Source organism: Hypanus sabinus, chromosome 5 (genome assembly GCF_030144855.1).
Source record: "Hypanus sabinus isolate sHypSab1 chromosome 5, sHypSab1.hap1, whole genome shotgun sequence".
In the NCBI taxonomy this organism is placed as follows: Eukaryota; Metazoa; Chordata; class Chondrichthyes; order Myliobatiformes; family Dasyatidae; genus Hypanus; species Hypanus sabinus.
In genome coordinates, this window is record NC_082710.1 from 103,121,041 (window position 1) to 103,146,433 (window position 25,393).

The 25,393-nt window shown below is 41.2% G+C and overlaps 1 protein-coding gene across 3 annotated transcripts in view; it reads right to left on the reverse strand.

Moving 5' to 3' along the window:
- orc4 (origin recognition complex, subunit 4) overlaps positions 1-25,393 on the reverse strand; it is a 117,653-nt gene that overhangs the window by 14,154 nt on the left and 78,106 nt on the right. For all 3 annotated transcript variants that reach the window (XM_059970269.1, XM_059970270.1, XM_059970271.1), the window contains exons 7-9: positions 24,374-24,422; positions 13,793-13,944; positions 10,980-11,153 (exon numbers count right to left, since the gene is read on the reverse strand). In XM_059970269.1, the coding sequence (XP_059826252.1) occupies positions 10,980-11,153; positions 13,793-13,944; positions 24,374-24,422 (375 nt within the window). The remainder of the gene's footprint in view (positions 1-10,979; positions 11,154-13,792; positions 13,945-24,373; positions 24,423-25,393) is intronic.

Here is a 25,393-nt window from a genome sequence, read left to right on the forward strand (position 1 = left end):
GTAATATTTCAGAGGGTGTTAAATAACTTGGCAAATACTTCAGGCAGATTGCAAAACAGATAATACACAAAAGGAAAGGTCGTTAAATTGACTTGCTTGGGAAGAATTGAAAGCATACTCATTGTACCCTGTTCATTACAAGCTGAACATTACCAGAAAGTGCTAGGTTATGAAAAATAAGATAAAGTGCCACCATAGTCACTCAGTAGCCATATCAAAAACAGCCAAACTTAAAAAGCATTACTTAGCAACTGTGCTACTGATACCTATATACCATAAAAAGTATTCAAAAATATTTCTTACTCTATAAATTTATTATTTTATTATCACTGAAATTTGTCATGAAATTTGTTGATTAGCAGCAGTGCAATACATAAAATTATAATTATAAAAAGAAATAATGTAAGACAGAAATAAGTAGCGCAAAAAGAGAGCAAAAATAGTGATGTCGTGTAATATAATTTTTTTACACTTATTTGAATTGCTCAACAAATAAATACTTAAAAAAGTGAATAAAGCCATTGTTGTCATTGCTAGATTCTCCTTTGGGGCTCAGTTACAGGAATGGTTATCATATATTTTCTGCCAAATCTCATTAACAATCAAATTACTGATAAGATAAAACACATGTAATTCTCAGCAACAGAAGGAAACCCTTCCATAGGTGGTATCAGAAATGGAATAAAGATAAGCAACAATATCCAAGGTTAATGTGGCAACAAAATGACAATATTGTCAATGATTGCAACTGGATCCTTGACTTCCCTATGGGGAGACCACTGTTAAGTGTGGATTGGAAATAACATCTCCACGTTGACAATCAACATGTGTGCTTAGCCCACTACTCTACACTCTCTACAATCATGACTGTGTGGCTAGGCTCAGCTTAAACAGCATCTATAAATTCAATGACGACACACTGCTATTGGCAGAATCTCAAATGGCGATGAGAAGGCATACAGTAGCAAGATAGATCAGATAGTTGAATGGCGTTGCAACAACAACCTTGCACTCAACATCATTAAGACCAAGGAATTAATTATGCACTTCAGGAAGGTTATATCAGGAGAACACACACCAGTCCTCATTGAGTGGAAAGAGTGAGCAGCTTCAAGTTCCTCCGAGCCAACATTTTAGAGGATCTATCCCAGGCCAAACACATTGATACAATCATGAAGATGACAACCCAGTGGCTATACTTCATTAGGAGCTTTATTTAGATTAGATTAGATTAGATTCAACTTTACTGTCATTGTGCCGAGTACAGATACAAAGCCAATGAAATGCAATTAGCATCTAACCAGAAGTGAAAAAGAATAGTGTTAGTTACAAAATAACTGAGAATAAAAAGTAAGTGCTACAACACACAAATATGAAAGTACTGAGACAGTACAATATGGGTGCAATACTGCTTAGCACTGTGTTGTGAGGTTCAGCAAGGTCACAGCCTCAGGGAAGAAGCTCTTCCTGTGCCTGCTGGTGTGGGAGCAGAGGCTGTAGAGGGGAGGACAGTAAAAAGTCCATGGTTAGGGTGAGATGTATCCTTCATCATGCTTTTCGCCCTGCCCAGGCAGCGTTTATGGTAGATGTTCTCAATGGTGGGCAATTGGGTGCCAATAATCTGCTAGGCAGTTTTCACCACCTGCTGAAGAGCTTTGCAGTCCAATACGGGACAATTGCCATACCACACTGAGATGCAGTTGGTGAGTATGCTCTCACCATATTTGGTATTTATATTTGTATGCCATTAAAACTCTAGCAAATTTTTACAGGTGGACCATGAGAGGATTCCAATTGGTTGCATCACTGTCTGGTATGGAAGCTCCAATGCACAAGATAGCAAAAAGCTGCTGATTAAAATCAGCCAGCTCAGTCATGGGCATAACCCTCCCAACCTCTGAAGACATTTTCAAAAGTAGGTGCCTCAAGGAACATCCATCATTAAGTACCCTCACCATCGAGGGCATGTCCTCTACTCATTATTGCCATCAGGGAGGAGGTACATAAGCCTGAGGATGAACACTCAATGTTTAGGAGCAGCTCCTTTGCCTCTGCCTCAGATCTCTGAATGCTCCGTGAACACCACCTCACAATTTTGCTGTTTTTGCACAATTTATTTTATATATATCTTATTGTAATTTATAGTAGCTTTAAGTATTGCACTGTACGAGGAAAGATTGATAAATTTGTGGCCTACAGTAGAAGGAGTCAATTTTAGAAAACCTAGCAAATTTATTTTTCAACGTAGTCCCCTCCTACATGTACACACATAGTCCAGCGGTCATGGAACATACAGATTTAGGACCTCCAGAAAGTGTCCACAGCAGGCGTGATTGATAAGTTTGTGGCCTAAGGAGGAAGGAGTTGAGTTATACAGCTCTCGTTACATGTACATGCATTTCAAGTCTTTGAGTGATTATACAGAAAGTTTGAAGTTAATAACTCAGCAGGGGTGATTAATAAGTTTGTGGCCTAAAGTAGGAGATGAGTTATTAACTTCAAACTTTCTGCATAATCACTGCATGTGCATGTAACGAGAGCTGTATAACTCATCTCGTTCTACCTCTGGCCACAAATCAATCACCCCTCCTGTGGACACTTCCTGGAGGTCCAAGATCTGTATGCTTCACGACCGCTGGACGAAGTGTGTAAATGTAGGAGGGGACTATATTGAAAGATAAATGTGCTAGGTTTTCTAAAACACACACAAAATGCTGGTGGAACACAGCAGGCCAGGCAGCATCTATAGGTAGAAGCGCTGTCGACGTTTCGGGCCAAGACCCTTTGTCAGGAGTAACTGAAAGGAAAGATACTAAGAGATTTGAAAGTAGTGGGGGGAGGGGGAAATGCAAAATGATAGGAGGGAGTGGGATGAAGCTAAGAGCTGGAAAGGTGATTGGCGAAAGTGATATAGAGCTGGAGAAGGGAAAGGATCATGGGACGGGAGGCCTCAGGAGAAAGAAGTGGGGGGGGGGGAGCACCAGAGGGAGATGGAGAACAGGCAAACAACTAAATATGTCAAGGATGAGATAAGAAGGGGAGGAGGGGCGTTAACGGAAGTTAGAGAAATCAATGTTCATGCCATCAGGTTGGAGGCTGCCCGGCCGGTATATAAGGTGTTGTTCCTCCAACCTGAGTTTGGATTCATTTTGACAATTGAGGAGGCCATGGACAGACATATCAGAATGGGAATGGGATGTGGAATTATAATGTGTGGCCACTGGGAGATCCTGCTTTTTCTGGCGGACCGAGCATAGGTGTTCAGCGAAACGGTCTCTCAGTCTGCATTGGGTCTCACCAATATATAAAAGGCCACACCGGGAGCACCGGACGCAGTATACCACATCAGCCGACTCACAGGTGAAGTGTCGCCTCACCCGGAAGGAATGTCTGGGGCCCTGAATGGTGGTGAGGGAGGAAGTGTACGGGCAGGTGTAGCACTTGTTCCGTTTACAAGGATAAGTGCCAGGAGGGAGATCGGTGGGAAGGGATGGGGGAGACGAGTGGACAAGGGAGTCGCGTAGGGAGCGATCCCTGTGAAAAGCAGAAAGAGTTGGGGGGAGGGAAAAATGTGTTTGGTAGTGGGATCCCGTTGGAGGTGGCAGAAGTTACAAGGAATTATACGTTGGACCTGGAGGCTGGTGGGGTGGTAGGTAAGGACAAGGGGAACCCTATCCCGAGTGGGGTGGCGGGTGGATGGGGTGAGGGCGGATGTGCGGGAAATGGGAGAGATGCATTTGAGAGCACAGTTGATGGTGGACAAAGGGAAGCCCCTTTGTTTAAAAAAGGAAGACATCTCCTTCGTCCTGGAATGAAAAGCCTCATCCTGAGAGCAGATGCGGCGGAGACGGGAGGAATTGTGAGAAGGGGATAGCCTTTTTGCAAGAGACATGGTGGGAAGAGGAATAGTCCAGGTAGCTGTGAGAGTCTGTAGGCTTATAGTAGATATCAGTAGATAGGCCGTCTCCAGAGATGGAGACAAAAAGATCAAGAAAGGGGAGGGAGGTGTCAGAAATGGACCAAGTAAATTTGAGGGCAGGGTGAAAGTTGGAGGCAAAGTTAATGAAGTTGACCAGCTCAGCATGTGTGCAAGAGACAGCGCCAATGCAGTTGTCAATGTAGCGAAGGAAAAGAGGGGGATGGATACTGGTTTAGACTTGGAACATGGACTGTTCCACAAAGCCAACAAAAAGGCAGGCATAACTGGGACCCATACGGATGCACATGGCTACACCCTTGGTTTGGAGGAAGTGGGAGGAGCCAAAGGAGAAATTATTGAGAATAAGAACCAATTCCGCTAGATGGAGGAGAGTGGTGGTAGAGGGGAATTGGTTAGGTCTGGAATCCAAAAAAAAAGTGAAGAGCTTCAAGACCATCTCGGTGGGGGATGGAGGTATATAAGGACTGGACGTCCATGGTGAAATTAAGACGGTGGAGGCCAGGGAACTTAAAATCATTGAAAAAATTCAAAGCATGAGAAGTGTCACAAACATAGGTGGGAAGAGATTGAACAAGGGGGGGTGGATAAGACAGTGTCAAGGTATGCAGAAATGAGTTCAGTGGGGCAGGAGCAAGCTGAGACAATAGGTCTACCTGGACAGGCAGGTTTGTGGATCTTGGGTAGGAGGTAGAAATGGGAAGTGCGGGGTGTGGGAACTATGAGATTGGTGGCAGTGGATGGGAGATCCCCAGAGCTGATAAGGTTGGTTTTGGTATAGGAGACAATGGCGTGGTGCTCCTTAGTGGGGTCATGATCAAGGGGTAAATAAGAGGAGGTATCAGAGAGTTGTCGCTGTGCCTCGGCCAGGTAGAGGTCAGTATGCCAGACAACAACAGCTCCCCCCTTATCAGCAGGTTTTATAGTGAGGTTGGGATTGGTGCAGAGGGAGCGGAGAGCAGAGCGTTCGGAAGGAGTGAGGTTGGAATTGGAACAGGGTGTGGTGAATTTCTCTTTATTGCTAATTGCCGACGGTACATCAACCATCTTTACTTCACCACACCCTGTTCCATCCCCCACCAAGATGGTCTCGAAGCTCTTCGCTTTTTTTTGGATTCCAGACCTAACCAATTCCCCTCTACCACCACTCTCCTCCATCTAGCGGAATTAGTTCTTATTCTCAATAATTTCTCCTTTGGTTCCTCCCACTTCCTCCAAACCAAGGGTGTAGCCATGTGCATCCGTATGGGTCCCAGTTATGCCTGTCTTTTTGTTGGCTTTGTGGAACAGTCCATGTTCCAAGTCTATACCGGTATCCATCCCCCTCTTTTCCTTCGCGACATCGACGACTGCATTGGTGCTGCTTCCTGCACACATGCTGAGCTCGTTGACTTCATTAACTTTGCCTCCAGCTTTCATCCTGCCCTCAAATTTACCTGGTCCATTTCCGACACCTCCCTTCCCTTTCTTGATCTTTCTGTCTCCATCTCTGGAGACGGCTTATCTACTGATATCTACAATAAGCCTACAGACTCTCACAGCTACCTGGACTGTTCCTCTTCCCACCCTGTCTCTTGCAAAAATGCTATCCCCTTCTCACAATTCCTCCATCTCTGCCGCATCTGCTCTCAGGATGAGGCTTTTCATTCCAGGATGAAGGAGATGAGGGGCTTCCCTTCGTCCACCATCAACTGTGCTCTCAAACGCATCTCTCCCATTTCCCGCACATCTGCCCTCACCCCATCCACCCGCCACCTCACTCGGGATAGGGTTCCCCTTGTCCTTACCTACCACCCCACCAGCCTCCAGGTCCAATGTATAATTCTTCGTAACTTCTGCCACCTCCAATGGGATCCCACTACCAAAACATTTTTCCCTCCCCCCCCTTCTGCTTTTCACAGGGATCGCTCCCTACGCAACTCCCTTGTCCACTCACCCCCCCCCAAACCCTACCCACCGATCTCCCTCCTGGCACTTATCCTTGTAAACGGAACAAGTGCTACACCTGCCCTTACATTTCCTCCCTCACCACCAGTCAGGGCCCCAGACAGTCCTTCCAGGTGAGGCGACACTCCATCTGTGAGTCGGCTGATGTGGTATACTGCGTCCGGTGCTCCCGGTGTGGCCTTTTATATATTGGTGAGACCCGACGCAGACTGGAAGACCATTTCGCTGAACACCTACGCTCGGTCCGCCAGAAAAAGCAGGATCTCCCAGTGGCCACACATTTTAATTCCACATCCCATTCCCATTCTGATATGTCTGTCCATGGCCTCCTCGATTTCAAAATGAATCCAAACTCAGGTTGGAGGAACAACACCTTATATACCAGCTAGGTAGCCTCCAACCTGATGGCATGAACATTGACTTCTCTAACTTCCGTTAATGCCCCTCCTCCCCTTCTTACTCCATCCCTGACATATTTAGTTGTTCGCCTGTTCTCCATCTCCCTCTGGTGCTCCCCCCCCCCTTCTTTCTCCTGAGGCCTCCCGTCCCATGATCCTTTCCCTTCTCCAGCTCTGTATCACTTTCGCCAATCACTTTTCCAGCTCTTAGCTTCATCCCACCCCCTCCGGTCTTCTCCTATCATTTTGTATTTCCCCCTCCCCCCACTACTTTCAAATCTCTTACTATCTTTCCTTTCGGTTAGTCCTGACGAAAGGTCTCGGCCCAGAACGTCGACAGCGCTTCTACCTATAGATGCTGCCTGGCCTGCTGTGTTCCACCAGCATTTTGTGTGTGTTGTTGTTTGAATTTCCAGCATCTGCAGATTTCCTCGTGTTTGCTCTTTAGGTTTTCTAAAATTGACTCCGTCTACCTTAGGCCACAAACTTATCAATCACTTTTCGTACATTCCTGTAAAGCAACAAATTTCACGACATGTGTCAATGGTAATAAACCTGTTTCTGACTTTAGAATCCAAGTTACTCTGCAGATGCAGATTTAAATGAGGTACGCTGGGAGGTAGGCCTGTAGTATCCAGTGCCTTTTTGATTCATTGATAACCCAGCAAAACTCAAGTAAGACCGATTCGTTAATTTTGTAATAAGTAGTTGAGAGTGGAACCAAGTAGTCCTGCAAATCACTGCTTTGAATAAACAAAATGCACAAATAGATTTGAGTGAACAGCAAAGATAAATCATAAAAAAATCAACAGTACTATTTCTTTCCTTAGGCATACAATTTCTTCCAAACACATTTTTTCATTACCTCAGCATTTTCCTTGAAGATCGCCTTACAAAGGCAGTTGTAAAACCTAATCTAATACCTCCTTTTGTTTAGTACTTAATATTGGCTGGTTATGCCTATGAAACAATTTGCTTGGAAATCTGTTCTGTTATGTTAAATATGACACAGGAAAACAATTTGTCATTGTGACTCCTAACATATGGTAAAAAGATATAAACCCATTAACAGTTAAAATTGAGAAACAAGATAAACATAGTATTTTCACTTCCAAAATTTAAATGCAACATTAAAATAAATTGTGAGAGAGTTGTACATAATATTTGTTAACTAATGAAATCTAATTTCTTGAACCAAAGACCAATACCACATATGTAGAAGGTCACTTGGATAATCTTTATTCATCTGTCCAGAAATGAACATCATATTAGCATCGTGTTCTCAATGCTCAGACAAAGAAAACTGACAAATTGGATCTGAAAGTGGCCCAGGAAAGGGTAATAATTGGCCTGTGTTTATGTGATAGGAAGATTGTTATTGAACCCATGTAGGTCCACAAGGCGCAGTAGTCATTTTTAACATTTTGCAATGTAAATTAATGGCTGTAATGGTGGTGGTTGGGGATGGGGAAGGTGCATTCTCTTAAGAGAAAAGTTTGCAAATTATTAAAAAAATGGGCTCTGTCATTGAAAGTGTGAAGGAAAGTATTAAAACTTCATGAAAATATAGATGACCTGGTCAATTAGGAGTTAAGAAATCGAAGTTAATCCATGGAACTGCGAAATTATAGTGATTCTGTTTAACTGGGACACATTGGGACCAGATAGTTTTGGCCCAATTTAGCGGCTGCCCCAATTAGTCGAAGATTCATGGAAATGATTAAAAATGTATAGAAAAGGACCATTGAATTGAGTTTCAAATTATGTATGTAAATAAAATACAGAACTAATCAGAACAACACCAATACTACTACAGTACTATTAAACTGCACATTCGTTCCTAATGTTTATGGACAGAGGAATTCATGCAGCATATGCTGCCGTGTCCTTTTGATTGACAGTAAATGAACAAAATCAACTCTACCATGGACGGACTGAAGCCTGGCTGTGAAAGGAGGGTTGGCTACCCCATCCTGTAAAAACCCAGAGCTATAGAAACGCCATTAGAAGCTCCTAGGAGAGGAAGAATCTTCAAAGATGGGCAACTTGAAAGACTGGCTTAGGGCAGTGGAATCTGGCAAGCTGCTGTTGGCAGCCAATGTCCCAACAGGGTTGGTGATCTTGAGAAAGAAAGAACAAAATCAGCACAGACGCCCAGTGCGGGTAGTGGACTGCCTTCACTCATAAAGTATTGTCATAACCCAACAATAAATCTCCTGGCATCCTGTGTAGTCACTAGGTCCAATTCAGCTTTGTCATCTTCATCACTTCCCTTGTCTTTATATTTTCCGCCTTGGTATTTTGAGACAATGCTTTTAACAACTGCATCTTCCACACAAACACCTGCTTAAAAACTGTTCGCTCATGGCCACACAAGTGCGCACGATTGACACTAGTTAGAAACTGTTCGGCAAAGTCTCCTGTCCCAATTAGGTGGCAGGTGTCCCAAATAAGAGCTGCCATGATTAATCGATTGCCAAATTAACTGGAATGCACTGTATTTGTGAAGGCTGCAAAAAGTCAGGAAAATATAAAATAAGTAAGATTAGTTTGGGAAACAAAAGAAATTTGAAATTTATGTCCACAGATTCCCAAAGCATATGGAAATTTATTAGCCATTGATGAAACATGAGAACAGGAAGGTTCTTCTCAAGAACGGTGTACAATACTACTTAGACTTGGTCCTATTAGCCATATAACAAGAGAGATGTGATAACAATGGAGAAGGTGTCCAGGAAATTTGTAAAAGTGCCAAGTTTGAAAAATTTTGTGTGGAAAACATGAAACACCAGAAACTCCTGGAGGTATATAAAATTACAAGGGGTCTGAATAAAATTAATAGGAAGGAATGATTACTTTTGTCAGTGGGATCAGTCAAAAATCAGGGAGAATAAGAATTGATAGAAAGATTAAAGAAAGATGAAAATCTTCATCAACATTTGGATACATTCTTGAAGACCCATGACCTGAAGGGGCACAGATGAAGTTCTTTCTTTAGATCTGAAGAGGCAGTTAGGACAAATGGTCTCCTCCTTTATTACAAATTTTCTATGACTGTTTTCTTACTTTTCCCTCAGAAAATAAATTTTCCACTTGAAAGATTGCAAGAAAAGACTGGATTGCTTTATATGCAGATATGAATTAACATATATGTTGGAAATAACATTTATTTTATTTGCACTCTTTTTACATAAGGTACCTAGGATGAACATTACAGTACAACAAAAGATAACAGTTTGACTAATCTGTTGGAGTTTTTTGAGGGTGTAACAAGGATGTTAGACGAGGGTAAGCCAGTAGATGTTGTGTACCTAGATTTTCAGAAGGCATTCGATAAGGTGCCACATAGGAGATTGGTGAGTAAAATCAGAGCTCATGGCATTGGGGGCAGGGTTTCAACATGGATAGAAAACTGGTTGGCAGATAGAAAGCAAAGGGTAGCAGTGAATGGGTGTTTCTCAGAATGGCTGGAGGTGACTAGTGGGGTACCACAGGGCTCTATATTGGGACCACAGCTCTTTACGATTTATGTCAATGATTTAGATGAGGGCATTGAAAACTATATCAGCAAGTTTGCTGACGATACTAAACTGGGTGGCAGTGTGACATGCGAAGAGGATGTTAGGAGAATACAGGGAGACTTGGATAGGCTGAGTGAGTAGGCAGATACTTGGCAGATGTCATTCAATGTGAATAAATGTGAAGTTATCCACTTTGGAAGCTGGAACAAGAGGGCAGAGTATTGTCTGAACGGTGTCGAGTTAGGTAAGGGAGAAATGCAAAGAGACCTAGGAGTCCTAGTTCACCAGTCAATGAAGGTGAATGAGCAAGTGCAACAGGCAGTGAAGAGGGCAAATGGAATGTTGGCCTTTGTTACAAGGGGAATTGAATACAAGAGCAAGGATGTTCTTTTGCATTTGTACAGGGCCCTGGTGAGACCACATCTGGAATATTGTGTACAGTTTTGGTCTCCAGGTTTAAGGAAGGACATTCTGGCAATTGAGGAAGTGCAGCGTAGATTCACTAGGTTGATTCCTGGGATGGCAGGACTGTCTTACGCAGAGAGATTGGAGAGATTGGGCTTGTACACGCTGGAATTGAGGAGATTGAGAGGGGATCTGATTGAAACGTTTAAGATAATTAAAGGATTTGATAGGATTGAGGCAGGAAATATGTTCCAGATGTTGGGAGAGTCCAGTACCAGAGGGCATGGATTGAGAATAAGAGGTCAGTTATTTAAAACAGAGTTGAGGAAGAGCTTCTTTTCCCAGAGAGTTGTGGAGGTGTGGAATGCACTGCCTCGGAAGACGGTGGAGGCCAATTCTCTGGATGCTTTCAAGAAGGAGCTGGATAGATATCTGATGGATAGGGGAATCAAGGGATATGGGGACAAGGCAGGGACTGGGTATTGATAGTGAATGATCAGCCATGATCTCAGAATGGCGGTGCAGACTCGAGGGGCCGAATGGTCTACTTCTGCACCTATTGTCTATTGTCAACCAACCTTAGAACATCAAATTATTAATATTAATTATTTTATCTTCCAGAATTACAAGAATTCACATGGTTGAAGTTTTATATTCCTGGGTCCTGTTGCATTGCTTAATGTTAATGTGGAATCCATACTAAGATTTTATAAAGCAATACTTATCCATTATATTTAGTAAGAGGAATTGATATTTTAAGAAAAAAAATACCTCAATATTTTGATTCCATTCTTGTGCGAATCTCCCATCAGGAAATTCTTTTGGTAAACTAAGTTGTTGCTGGAACACTTCCATATATTGCCTGAAGCTAAATGCATTGAGCAAATGAATTTGTCTGTGGGAAAATCTGGATTTCACCCTCTTCTCTAGCAGTTCCAAAACATCCTGAAGTAGAGAGTAAAATATACAGTGTCAAATACTGCAGGATTAAAATTACTGAGAATTAATCCATCGGCACTGTTGTGACATAGTTGTTAAGAGTATCAGCAGTTTGTAGGGTTCCCTTCTGACATTTGGATGCAATGACTATTTTGTTACAACTGCTATAATGTTTAAAAAAAAAACTTTCAGAGACATTTTACCATCTATGTAGCTGTCCAATTTTTAATTTCTATCTGGCTCAATGTTTTGAAACAAAAATTGGGAATTCAACTTAAATTCTTATTGTAACTTACCTTAACTTATAAATAAAACCTAATAAGTATGACAAACATTTTTCGATAAACTTTTATGAAATAATTGGGGGTTCTGAATCCAACATTTTCAATTCCTGCTGTTGGTTCTAAACTTCACCATTCTATTCCAACTTATGATTTCTCCTAAGTTCCTTAAAACATGCCTTTGGAGTTTTTCGGAGATGATTTCTAACATCTGCAGATAATATCCATTCCTGAAGAGTTAATGTATAAGAATCACTGCCTTGATTCTGGTGAAAATGGCTTTACTAAGGAAATGGTCATCAGTGCAAGGACTTCCTTAAGGATCTTCAAGGTGTTCTTGTGATTCATTGTGTATAAGGCAATAAGGCATAAGTTTAGCGAAAATCCCATACTGCAGTTAATTTTCTGCAAAAAGATTTCACGTACACTGAAGGTCATTCTTAGTTTGTGAGAAGATTGCACACCCCCAAGTCTCTCTACATTAGGTACACAAGATAATGCAGGTTTAAGAGGGAAATTATCTGGCAAGATGGTGTGGCTCTCCTCTTCCTGCTCTGATAACTGAAAAACCCCCTCATGAATCTTGAAACGGGCATGCAAATGAGGAATTGATGAATCAGAGAGAAGAGAATTCTTTGCATACAAAGACAGAAATATGTGGAGAACAATTTGCCTCACTTTTCATGATACTGGGCTAGCATGCATGACTGTCAAGTTTGTGGGGTGATGTATGACGACTCCTTAATATTAAATTGCAGACAGTACTGATGGCCACTGGATTAATAGCTTGGTACTTCGACAAAGGGATTAAAAAATGGGCCAAATCCAGTCTCTAACTCAGGTGGTAGTCAGATGATCACCAAGTACCTGGAGGTAGGGGCAATTTTAATAGCTGCTATTGCTAGTAAGCTTTCTTTCTTCAAATATTCTTTGGCACATCTTAAAAGGGGATGATGCTGAGAAAGAGTTCCCTAAACTTAAGTTGTCTCATCCATCTTTGACTGGAGTTCCAAGTCCATGGGAATTACCCTTCCTGTAAGTTGAAACCACAGACACTGCAACTCTTACAAAGTAGAATTCTTGTATTTTGTGCAACAAATAAAAGGAAGTGCTGTGATTATTATTTTTTTTACAGGGAAAAAAAGCCTGCAGCAGCTGAATTCATCAAAGGTAAAGGCTTTAAAATTAGGAGTAAGTTTAATGAACAATTTAGCAACAACTTGCACTTTCAGCTGAGCAAGAAACAATTGCTTATGTCATTGGCAAATGTACCCTTGTTTCAAGCTGACAAGGATGTGAAGGAACAATCCCATTTAGACCATGTGTGAGTCCTGACCAGCACTCCCAAGCAAGACCAAGCCATTCAATAACCAGAGTCAGTCAAATATCACACCTCCAACATAGTGCTTTTTTGGAAAATGAATAGGAAAAGCATGCTTTTACCTATGGGCTAAATATTAAATCTCTAGCTTTGAATAATATATTTTATCAAATGCAGAGCAACATTCTCAGGATTTAAAATAATTTTAAGTTAGAAAAAATTGGTCAGCATGTATATGGTGGTCAAAAGGCTACTAATGCTATAAATCCAATGCCACATTCTGAATGCCACTGATCAATTCAATATGGTATCATGGTTTCAAATGTGCTGCTCGTTACCAATTCCTGGTTAAAGAGATGCAGTTTTTATTCCAGGTCAGAGCACTTGCTGAGGTTATGCTTTCTGTTCTTATCCTTAAATTTTAAAGCTAGTTGCAGGGCCAAATGTCCACAGAAAGTTGTTCTGAAAGCAAGATGTTGGATTTGATCACCATCATCTTCAGGTGCCACGCCCAGTTTGAGCTTTGACTGCCACGACACACACACTCCTGTTTCGGGTCAAGTGAATCAATTCATTGGTATTCATTTCCAGTTCTCTGGCTGCTGTCTCCATCATCATTTGTCTTTGCCTTCCTTTTGCTTTCTTCCCTTCAATCTCTCCCATAATTACCATTCATTGGATTTGATATGCTAATATAATGCTGCTTTGAAGACATAGAAGATTGGAGGTGTTGCACAAAAACAAAACTGCTTGAGGAAGTCAGCAGATCAAGCAGCAACTATGGAGGCAAAGGGGTACTCTATATTTCTGGTCTTGACTTTGCATCATAACTGCTAATTCTGCTTGGAATTTTGCATCCTATTACTTTGTTATTACTTTACCATAAGTACCCTGATAATTTCAATTTTAACAATCTCCAGCAGTACCAGATGGCAACAATAAAAAAAAACTGGATAAAAACAAGGGAAGTATCTCTTTAATTTGTGTTTTTGAGAGCTGAATCTGCTTTTGAGAAATAAAAAGGGAATTTCTTGTACACTTACCAGTCGACAAGTTAGGCCTACTACAGCTACAGGTGTCTGGGCAGCCTGAGCAATATCGAAGAGGTTATAAAGCAATGTCTGATTCTTGTGATGAGCAAAGAGGTCAAATTCATCCAAAATAAAAAGCACTGGTCTACTGCTGCTGCGGTTTCCTAAAGAAATACGAGTATCAAATATTAATTTTTAAAAACACTTGTAGTTTTCCACAACACTTTTTGTAGTAGTTGTATTTTCTCAGTTTTTTTCCTTCCTTTATCACTCTGAAAGCTTTATACTCTAGTTTTAAACACAAAAGATTCTGCTGATGCTGGAAATCCAGAGTAACACATAAAAAATGCTGGAGAAACTCAGCAGATCAGGCAGCCTCTATGAGGTTTATTTTCTTTTATGTTTTTTTCAAGCTACTACCTTCCATACATTAATTTTTCTAAATGATCTTTTACATTCTTCCTATAAACTTTCAGAATGATCGTCATATTTTGAGATTGGGGAACTGCTCTACAGCTAGACTCAAATCTAATTGTAGAGCAGGAAGTCAGATGGCATCTGACCACTACATCTAAATAAAGGGTCTCTACCCAAAAGGCTAATTGTTCAATTCCCTCTCTAGTTGCTGCCTGACCCGCTGAGTTACACCAGCAATTTGTTTCTTATTCTGAATTCCAGCATCTGCAGATCCTTGCAGATCTGATACTAGATTGTTCTCAACTTCGACTGTGCTCATATGAGTATTGGAGATAGTTGAGCCATGAAAAGATCCCTGCAACACTGCCTGTTATCAGCCTTCGCTGACAATGATCATCTTCAATTATTGAAGCCATCCTGAAAATACTCCAGTGTAAACACAACAGTGGTTTCCATAGAGATCACAATGAAACTTGTGCCAATCTTCAACTAACACTTCCTACCCAAAGATCAATTAGCGATTCATTTATGATGTACTTAGCAATGTGCATTTGTCTTTCCAAATGAAACTATAGTTTAAGACTTTTCTATTAAGATCTATTATATAAAATAAAATTTAATCAAATATAATGCTTAATATATATCATGTAACAGAAGATAATGCTGTGGTATTTTCAGCTTTACTTTTAAGGGCAAAATGAAATGCAAGTTATTTTCTTCTACAAAGTTTGTATAAGGAAGATCTTTCAAATCATATTGAAGATAAAACTAATAATTCAACTTGGAAAAAATCCATCATGTTTACTGCTCTTATATCCAGAAGTTCAGTTTGTGGTAACATTTGTGATTCATTAACAACTAGAAGTAAAAAGTAAAGTAAATTAGCTTGATCTACCCAAAAATTTGAGTCTCTAGAGTTGAACTTGTCTCTGTTTTCTGTCACACTTGTATTTATGCTTGGTATATATAGTTTGCCCCATTTGAAAATATAAAATCTCATTTGTGAATTACTGAGCATAAGCTGATCTCTACAGTACATATGCAAAAGTTCTGTAGAACATGCTTGACTCTATACAAGTGATGCAGAAATTGACACAAGCCCTGAAAATCAATAAAGAAATACTGCAGATGACAGATAGTTGAAATAAAAACAGAGCACTACAAACCAAGTAGCATTTGTGGAACATTTAAGCCGACAATCATGGTCAAATGAATTGCCTGTTTCCGCACTGGAAAAATAATGAAACTCAAGCCCAAAAAACCAATTCCAAAAAAGGTAAAACAAAAAGCTTCGCTCAATGCTGAATGACCATAGAAATAGAAGCAGAATTAGGCCATTTGGTTCATTGACTCTGCTCCGTCATTCAATCATGGTTGAATCCCATTCTCCTGCTTTCTCTCTGTAACCTTTCAAACCCTTCCTAAACAAGAACCAGGTAACTTTCACTTCAAATATACTTAATGACATGGATTCCACAAGCATCTGTGGCAATGAATTCTACAGATTAACCACGCTTTAGTTAAAGAAATTTCTTCTCATCACTGTGGTTGATATTGAATGGTTGATATTGAGGCAAAGCAAGTTCTAAGCAGATGTACAGCTCCAGGGGAAAAAAAAATTAAAACCATCTTTTCATTAAAAATATAGTTGTACTTGTTTCAGAGAAGCTATCTATAAAGAAAAAAAATCCTTTGTGAATATCTTTACATAATCACGATATAAAATGTTACTAGATGTGTAGCTGCAGTATGAATTTACCCAGGGCTATTTCCACAGAACTCACGAGTTAAGTTCAACCTTATTGTCCTTTGACTGAACATATATACAACCAATGAAATGTTCCTCCAGACTATGGTGCACCCGCACAATGTACATCACACATAGCACATAAACCAAAATATTATATTATAAATAAGTTAATAAAAAACAATTCAAAATGCAGCACAGGTAAACAGCTCGCCTGACCTAGTGACGAGACTCAGTGGTATCAGCCTGAGGGAAGATGATGTTACCCAGTCGGGCAGTCCTCGCCCTGATGCTTCTGTACCTCCTTCCCGATGATAGTGGGCCAAAGAGGTTGTGGGATCCTCAACAATGCTTTGGCCCCTTCATCTGTAATGCTCCCAGTAAGTGTCACAATGGGGGTGGGGGAGGAGGACCCTGATGATCTTTCCGGCAGTTTTTACTGTCCTCTGTAGAGTCTTGCGGGCTGATGCCTTGCAGCTTCCGTACCACACAATGATGCAGTCAGAGAGAATGCTCTCAATGGTGCTCCTGTAGAAAATTGATGGAATGAGGGAAGGGAGCTATGAGGAGCGGCAATCTCCTTAGAAAGTGTAGACATTGCTGTGCCTTCTTGAAAAGTGAGAAGGGATTGTGTGTACAGGTTAGATCACCCATTACGTGCACACTAAGGAACTTTGTGCTCTTCACTCTCCATAGCAGAGCCATTAATGTGTAATGGAGAGTGGTTGATCTGTGTCTTCTCCATTTGCTAAGCCTCTCTGCTTCCTCCCTGTATTCCAACTCATTATTGTTGCTGATGAGGTCAATCACTGTAGTACCATCAGCAAACCCTGAAGAAGTCCAAGATCCAGTTATAGAGTGGAGTCCCAATCAGGACAGTTTACCCATCAGTCTCTGAGCGACAATTGTGCAAAATGCTGAGCTGAAGTGGATGAGCTGATCTTGGTGTATGAGGTATTGTTTTCTAGGTGGAACAGGACAGAGTGAAGGACTGAGGCTATGATGTCATGAGTGCACCGGTTTGAATGGAACTGGAAATGACCCAATGTAGCTGAAAGGTGAGATTTTATATGACCCATTACCAGCTGCTCAAAACACTTCATGATTTTTGATGTCAGTGCCACAGGGTGGTAACCATTTGGCCCAGTTACCGTTGCTCTCTTGAGTACTGAAATGATGGTGGCTGCCTTGAAGCCTGCAGGGACAGTGGACTGTTTCAGAGAGGTATTAAAGATGTCTGTTAAGACCTGTTAGCTGGGCCACACAGCCCCTTAGCACCTGACTCAGTATGTTGTCCAGCCCTTCTGCTTTGCATTGGTTTACTCTGGCTAGGGTACTCCTCACATCGGCTGCAGCCAGACAGGGTGCCTGCTGTTCAGGAAGAAAGGGTGTTTTCCACGATGTCACATCATTCAATTGGTTAAATTATGCTTTGAAAACATTCAACCTATCAGAAAAGAAGGCATTGCTGTTGCTGATGTACAGTGTGGACTTATAATCAGTTATGGTTTGTACATCTTGCCTGTGCCACATGTCCCTGGTGTCACAAAGGTCTGTAGATTTTCTGTGTGTATGTACATTTTGCCTTCCTGGTGGCACGGGAAAGCGCAGCTAATGCTGACCTTAGACCTGAAAGCAGTGTCATGATCCCCAAGCAGAGCTTGAACCTCCGCAGTCAGCCATGGCTTCTAGTTTGTCCTGTGCTTAATCACAGTAAGATCCTCAATTAATTTTCTTATGTAGCCAGTCCCACATATTTATTAGTTTTGATGTGATTATCGTAGGTAATTGCCTTCCTAAATAGTAGTCCTGTAGCACTGAGGTGGCACCTTCTGGCCGGGCTCTGATCTCCCTGTGAACTGGTTTGACTCAACTAAGCAATGGTCCGTATACAGGGACGAGCAAAAGGGATGTGTTGTCTGAGTATCCGTGATGAGGGTTGAGGGTAGCCTTGTCAGCTCCATGAACGTTAGTATAAACCAAGTCTAACATATTCTCTCCACTGGTTGCGATGTTGACATGCTGGTAGAACTTTGGCTGCTTTGGCTTGAAGATGGCATGATTGAAGTCACCAGCAATCATGAAGGCACCAGCAGGGTAAGAGGCTTTGAGGTAGAACTCCTGCAGTGTTTTCCAGCACTAGCACAGGGGTGGGGGGAAATGTAAACAGCAATAATCACAAAGGCAATGACTCCCTGCTCTACAGTTCACCATTAAAATCTCTATCTGCAGTGTGCAGTGGGCTGTTACTACTGAGGCATTGACACACCAGTTCTTACTGATATAGATACACAGACCTCCTCCATGGGTTTTGCCAGAGGTCACAGCATCTCTGTCGGCCTGAAGAAAGATTAGGCCGTCTGGCTGGATGGTCGAGGCTGGAATCGTGTATTGAAGCCACATTTCTGTCAGGGCAAGCGTGCAATAGTCCCTCGTCTCCCACTGGTTCAGACACAAATGGACACTAACAACTAGAATTGACAGGAGCATGAGCCTGTAAAGGTCTGCTTTCAGTTTCACTTTAATACCGGCACACTTACCATACTTTTGTGTTCAAGCACACTGCTTCTGACAGCCACTTCCTCAAATACCTGTAGTTGATCACTGCCTAGCAAGAGCCTGTTCCCTGTGTTAGTCTGTAACTGTGCAACACCACCATTATTCCCCTTGCTGGTGAAGTAGACTTGTAGATTTTAGTGTTTTTTGGTCATAGAAAAGATGAACAAGACATGAAATTTCACCATTGGCTGGAGCCACCATGTGTGCTGCCATCTTGGAATTGATCCAATTGATTGACACAAGTAGTGGTTTTGTATTACATGTTACAATGAGATAAATCAGAGATGCCAGCATGGGATCTACTGGCACAAGAGACAAAAATAGGGAAAAATGAAAAGCAATCTGCACAAGATAAACAATAACAGAATAACTTTCATCAGATTATTTTAGTTTACATGAATATTTTGTGAATTTTACAGACAAAAATGTCTTTATTTTATGAGAGTGGCAAATGTTTACTCCATCCTCAGCTCAATGCTTATTTTCAAATAAAATGTGCATCCACTTGATATATTTTGGGTTTCTATTTACTGTTACATTTTTGGATTCACTCCAGATACAAGTTAGGCTTTATAAATTGACATATGACTTTACAGTAAATACATCAGAAATCAGAGCAGCTCCGCTTTGCTAAGTCTGATAAAAACATTGCAGCTAACTTTTATAAATGCCAAAATATTTATTTTTTCATTCAGCATAGGGGCCACTTTACCCCATACTGTTTTTAAGATGTTGTACAGTCCAAATTCAGAGAGGCTATGATTCATAACATTGTTTTTGTAACTTATTAACATTAAACATTTGGGACTTTGGGTAAAGCTCTGATAAAAATTGAAATACTTGTAGTATCTGATTGTTCAAAGTTTAACTTAGCACAGCTGAACTAACCAAGAAAAATACAAATCCTAATTTAGATTTCCAGGTGGAAGAAACACCTGAACAATTGAACTCTGAAAGATTACAATGTCTCTTTAACTTACTATTCATAGGTTTGCCTATAAGATTGCAAAAACTAAAATGGAGCAATGTAATTTATATTCTAATAGCTGAGTGCATTGGCTTTGTCCTAGAGATCTCAGCTAGACTCAGCTAGAGCAGCAGTGAGGCGGTAACAGGGTCACCACAACTGGCATCCATGTCTTCACGCAGGGAAGGAGAGCAAAACAGCTGGGCTTCTGCTCTCAAATGACCCTGTGGAGACATTTCAAGGGGTTTGTGCTCCTGTTCAGCCAGATGTTTCAGTCATATTGTCACTGTATCTTATTGTGCTAACTTAAACATCAAAACCAGTCGCCGGAACAATTCGAAGAGTTGCACAACAGCTACGAGTCCCTGAGCCCCTCTTTGTTAATCACTTATCTGTATTAAATCTGTATCCTTCTACGCTTTGACTATTTTAAAGTGTCTAAATGCTGTAATTGTATCTCAATCCATCACCTCCCTGGGCAGTGAGTTCAAGTATCAACAACTCTGTTTAAAAAAAAACAGCACTGTGATCCTCCTTAAAATTCCGTTCTGCCTCTTAAGTCTTCTGTCACAACCACAGAGTCAGGTGGCAGCAATCTCTGCTCTCACAGCCGCAGTCCACGGACCAGCGTCAGCTTGACAGACATTAGCATTCTTCAAAACATGATTCAGCAGCCTTCGGCCATGCCAGTCCCATTCCCAGCATCTCACATATCCTCCCTTTCTATGTAACAACAAACTTGGCCATTAATGCACCAACTTCTGCATCAGTACTGGAACTGAGTATTCCTCCATTGGGTGGATACTCTGGTAACCCTGATGGCTGTAGGAATTTTGTTACCCAGTGTGAGATGACTTTCTAAGCCCAACTTAGTCAGTTTGGTGATGATGCGTGTAAGCTGGCATACACAGTAAATCTCCTGGATGGACCTCCACTCAGCCTGTTCAGTGCACTACGTGAGCAAAGTTTCCCCACGGCCAGTCTTCTTGACATTTTGCTGTCGAGGTAAGAATCATTTCTGACCTGCCAGTATGAGGTCAAGAGGTTGCCCACCAACTCTTGGACCAATGCTAAGATAGAAGGGCATTGAGACACAGGATGGAACGAGAGATCTTTCATCACTGCCTTTCAGCATGGACTGAATGCAGAGATCTGGCATGAGATCACTATCTGGGGCGGGCAGGACAGTCTGGACAACTTGATTAATCTGGCCATTTGAGTTGACAACCAGGCAACGGACTGGCACAGGGAAAGAATGTCTCAAGTTTCCTACTCTTTGGATCACTGCCCTTCATCATCCAGTATTCAGCCTTTGGAGGAGCCAGTGCAAGTGGGGCAGATGCACCAATCTCAGGAAGATCAAGGTCGGCGCTGAAGAGGGTCCTGTCTCTTTTGTGGTGATCCAGGACATTTCCGGATGTCATGTCTCAAGTGTCCAGTAAAAGAGAATACCCATCAGCAGGGAGGGGAGTTCTTACGGGTTTGTTCTCACTGCAATCAGCTTCCCCAAATTATGTGATGCACCCAGCTTCCTTCTCGTGGAAGACTCAGACCCATGAACTTCAGCATTTATCGACTCCAGAGCAGCTGGGAATCTCATGTCAATATCTTCTCTCAATCTCTGACTCAAAAATGGGGAGCTCTGACTCAGCGACTGAGAGAAAATATTGACATCAAGGCACTGGATGGTCAACCTCTGGGCACCCGCAAGATCCACGTTTCCAATGAACGCCTCCAACATGCTTGGTCAACCATAGGGAACAACTCTGCTTCTACTTGGTTGATTTGCCTGAACTACTGCTGGTGTTTGGTCTTCCCTGGTTATCCTGACATAACCCACAAATTGATTGATTGCTTAAAGCACACCAAGGGTGGGAACTGGCATATCTGTCTACCTGTCTGGGTCCAGTTCAAGGTCCAGTCCATGAATCACCTCCTGTGTCAACTACTGGTGTGGGTGTGTCTGGCATTCAGGCTGGATATGCAGATTTTCTTGAGGCATTTGACTGCACCATTGACTTCTTATCCAATACTAGTCTTCCCCGCTTCCCCACAGTTGGTCCTGCCAATGAACCAAACTTGCAGTATTTTGCAATACCAATATCCAACAGGGTCTTGCCATCACAAGAAAAATGCTTAAAACAAACGATTTCATGATTTGTTGAACACAGAGAGGCTGTGGCAACCAAACACACCACTATCTATTCTCTCCATATAGAGAAAATCTTCCAATCTATACGACATCCTGGTCAATCTCTTACTTGCTAGTAACATGCCAACACTCGCAGAACTACAGATTTCAAGTTTTAAAAAATGCAGAAAAAGTTTCCAAAAATTAAAGTGAAGTAAAGCAACAGAGTAGAATTGGAATGGCAAGTTGCTGGTAATCTAGAGGAACACACACAAAATGATGGAGAAACTCAGAAGGCTAGGCAACATCCACAGTGAACCCTGTAGAATGTTCTCCATTTCTGAATAAATGTGACCAGATCTTCATGCATGTCCTAAAACTAGATAAACAGAACGCAATTAAATTTAAAAAAACATTATACTTGTTCATTTATTTATTGAGAAAAATTATCTAATATCACATGTATCTGTTTAAAAAAGTATGTGAACTTCTGAGGTAATGCCTTTTATAAAAGCTACTTAGAGTCAGGTGTTACAATGAGATTGGAGGGGTGGATTGTAGAGGTACTCTGCCCGAAAAAAAGACACACAAAGTCAGCTTAGTGACAGAACCTGCTCTTCTCAAGAAATATTTGTTTATGTGCACCATGCCTCAATCAAAACAATTTTCAGAGGACCTTAGAAGAATTGTTGAGATGTATCAATCTGGAAAAGGTTGTAAAAGCATTTCTAAAGACCTGAGCATTCATTGGTCCACAGTAAGAGAAACAGTCTACAGATGGAGGAAACTCAGTACTGTTGCCACTCCTTCTAGCTGTAGGTGTACTGTAAAGATCACACCAAGAGCACAACATGCAATGCTAAAGGAGGTGAAAAATAACCCGGGTAACTGCAGAAATCTCTAGAGCTTGATGAAGTCTCTGTTCATATGTCCTTTATAAGAAAAACACTGAACAAAAATGCTATTTATGGAAGGACACCATGGATGAAGGCACTGCCCTCCAAAAGACAAAAAAAACATTGTCACACATGTCAAGTTTGAAAAAGACCACCTAGATGTTCTACTATCCTTCTGGGGTGACGTTCTGTGGACAGGTGAGACAAAAGTTGAACTTTATGGCAGAAATGCACATTGCTATGTTTGGAGGAAAAAGGACACTATGCCCCATTGCCAAAACCTCATCACAACTGTGAAGTATGATAGAAGGAGCATCGTGGTTTGGGGCTACTTTGCTGCCTCAGGGCCTGGACAGCTTGCAATAGAAACATAGAAAACCTACAGCTCAATACAGGCCCTTCGGCCCACGAAGTTGTGCTGAACATATCCCTACCTTGGAAATTACTAGGCTTACCTATTGTGCTCTATTTTACTAAGCTCCATGTACCTATCCAAAAGTCTCTTAAAAGACCCTATTGTATCCACCTCCGCCATCATTTCCGGCAGCCCATTCCATGCACTCACCACTCTGAGTAAAAAACATACCTTTGACATCTCCTCTGTACCTACTCCCCAGCACCTTAAACCTGTGTCCTCTTGTGGCAACCATTTCAGCCCTGGGAAAAAGCCTCTGACTATCCACACGATCAAAGCCTCTCATCATCTTATACACCTCTATCAGGTCACCTCTCATCCTCCGTCGCTCCAAGAAGAAAAGGCTGAGTTCATTCAGCCTATTCTCATAAGGCATGCTCCCCAATCCTTGTAAATCTCCTCTGCACCCTTTCTATCGCTTCCACATCCTTCCTGTAGTGAGGCGACCAGAGGGAACAATAAATTCAAAACAGTATCAAGATATTTTACAGGCGAATATGAGGATAGCAGTCTGATAATAGATTAATAGAAGTTGGATAATGCAACAAGGCAATGATCCGAAAAACAAGAGTAAGTAAACAACAAAATGGTTTAAAAAGACAAAAATTTGTGTGTTGGAATGACCGAGCCAAAGTCCTCGGCCTAAGGAAATGTGGAAGGATGTGAAGCAAGCAATTCATGCAAGGAAGCCTACCAATATCCAGCAGTTTGGTAAGGAGGAATGGCATACAATTCCTCCAAGCTCATGTGCAGGACTGACCAACGGTTACTGGAAACATTTGGTTGAAGTTATTGGGGTACAAAGGGATCACACCAGTTACTGAAAGCAAAGGTTCACATACTTTTCCCAACAAATACATGCAATATTGGATCATTTTTCTGAATAAATAAATGAACAACTATAATGTTTTTGTGTTATTTATTTAACTGTGTTCTCTTTATCTAGTTATAGGACGTATGTGAAGTTCTGATCACATTTTATTACATATATATGTAGAAACAGAGAGATTTCTACAGGGTTCACAAACTTTCTAGCACCTCTGTATGGAGGGTAATAAAATCCCTTCATCAGGACTAGAAAGAAATCTGGAAGAAGCCACTAGAATTGGAATTGGTTTATTATTTTCACATGTACTGAGAAACAGTGAAATGCTTGTCTTGCATATAATTACACAGTATGAGATAGAACAAGGTTAAAATAAACGGAGGTGTAACAGCTACAGAGAAAGTGCAATGCAGGTAAACAATAAGGTGCAAGATCATAACAAGATAGATAGGGAGGTCAAGGGTCTACCTTATTGTACTGGGGAGCCATTTAATAATCTTTTAACACGGGGGTAGAAACAATAACAAGACAATCAAATCTGACCTATGTAGTTTAATGTAATTAAAAAACAATTATCTTAATCAAAAACTACCAAGTGATGAACATTAGTAGAACAATCAACAAAAAGTCAGTACCTTTTTTCAAAGCTTCAAGAAGAAAAGAAAGATTTTCAGCAAAACTGCCCTGTAATTACAACATAAATATAGTCAAGTGAGTTTTATTCAATTGTCATGGACTCTGTGCAAATACTTAAAAAAAAGATTAGATTTCAATCAAATCCTCCAGATATTCTGCATGTTGAATAAGATGTCTTTGCAATTTATCTACTTGCCATTGCATCAATTCAGTATTAGCAGCCCAAGTTAGCTTTTCATTACTGCTCCTAGGAAAGTATGTATAGAACTTTCAGCATCAAAAACAGCAGCAATAGCTGAATGCAAAACAAATAAAAAGAATGAAAGGGATATTCAGCAGACGAGGCACATTTGAAACAGAGTTAAGGTTTCAGGTCGCTGATCAGATATCATGAAAGAATCACAATTAGCCTGACATGTTTCTTTCTCTAAAGATGCTTTTGTATTTCCTGTGAGGCCTCAGCAGTTTCTCTTTTATTTTGGTACTTGAAAAAGAAAATCGATTGTACTAATAATAATTTTCAATAACACTCTCCAATCTATTGTTTAATACTACAGTCATACTAAATGGGAAAGGCTCAGAAACATCTCACAACACAAAACTGGGCATCCATAAAGCACAGTAACAACAACAACAACAACACATCACCTCATGAAGCAACCTTACTGCCCACCTGGGCATCTACCCTAGTTCAACAGAAGCAGAAGGACAAACTGGGCACAGCAGCAGGCACACTTAGTGCTAATCCATTCAAGCCTCAACAGGACTTCTCAAGTTATACCTGAATAGTCCAATGGATTTGAGGATGATGATCATCAGGTTCATGTAGCTCTTCAGATACACAAGCGGTCCATATTTGGATGCAAATATTCTTTGGCAAGGCACATTAGGATGCAGATGAGAGCAATTTAGTCCTGGTTGACTTCTTTCCCCATTCTTCACCACAACATTCTACCACAGCATTAAGTCATTCGGCCTTGAATTCTTGTGTGCTTTGATGGGGCACATAGCACCATGCT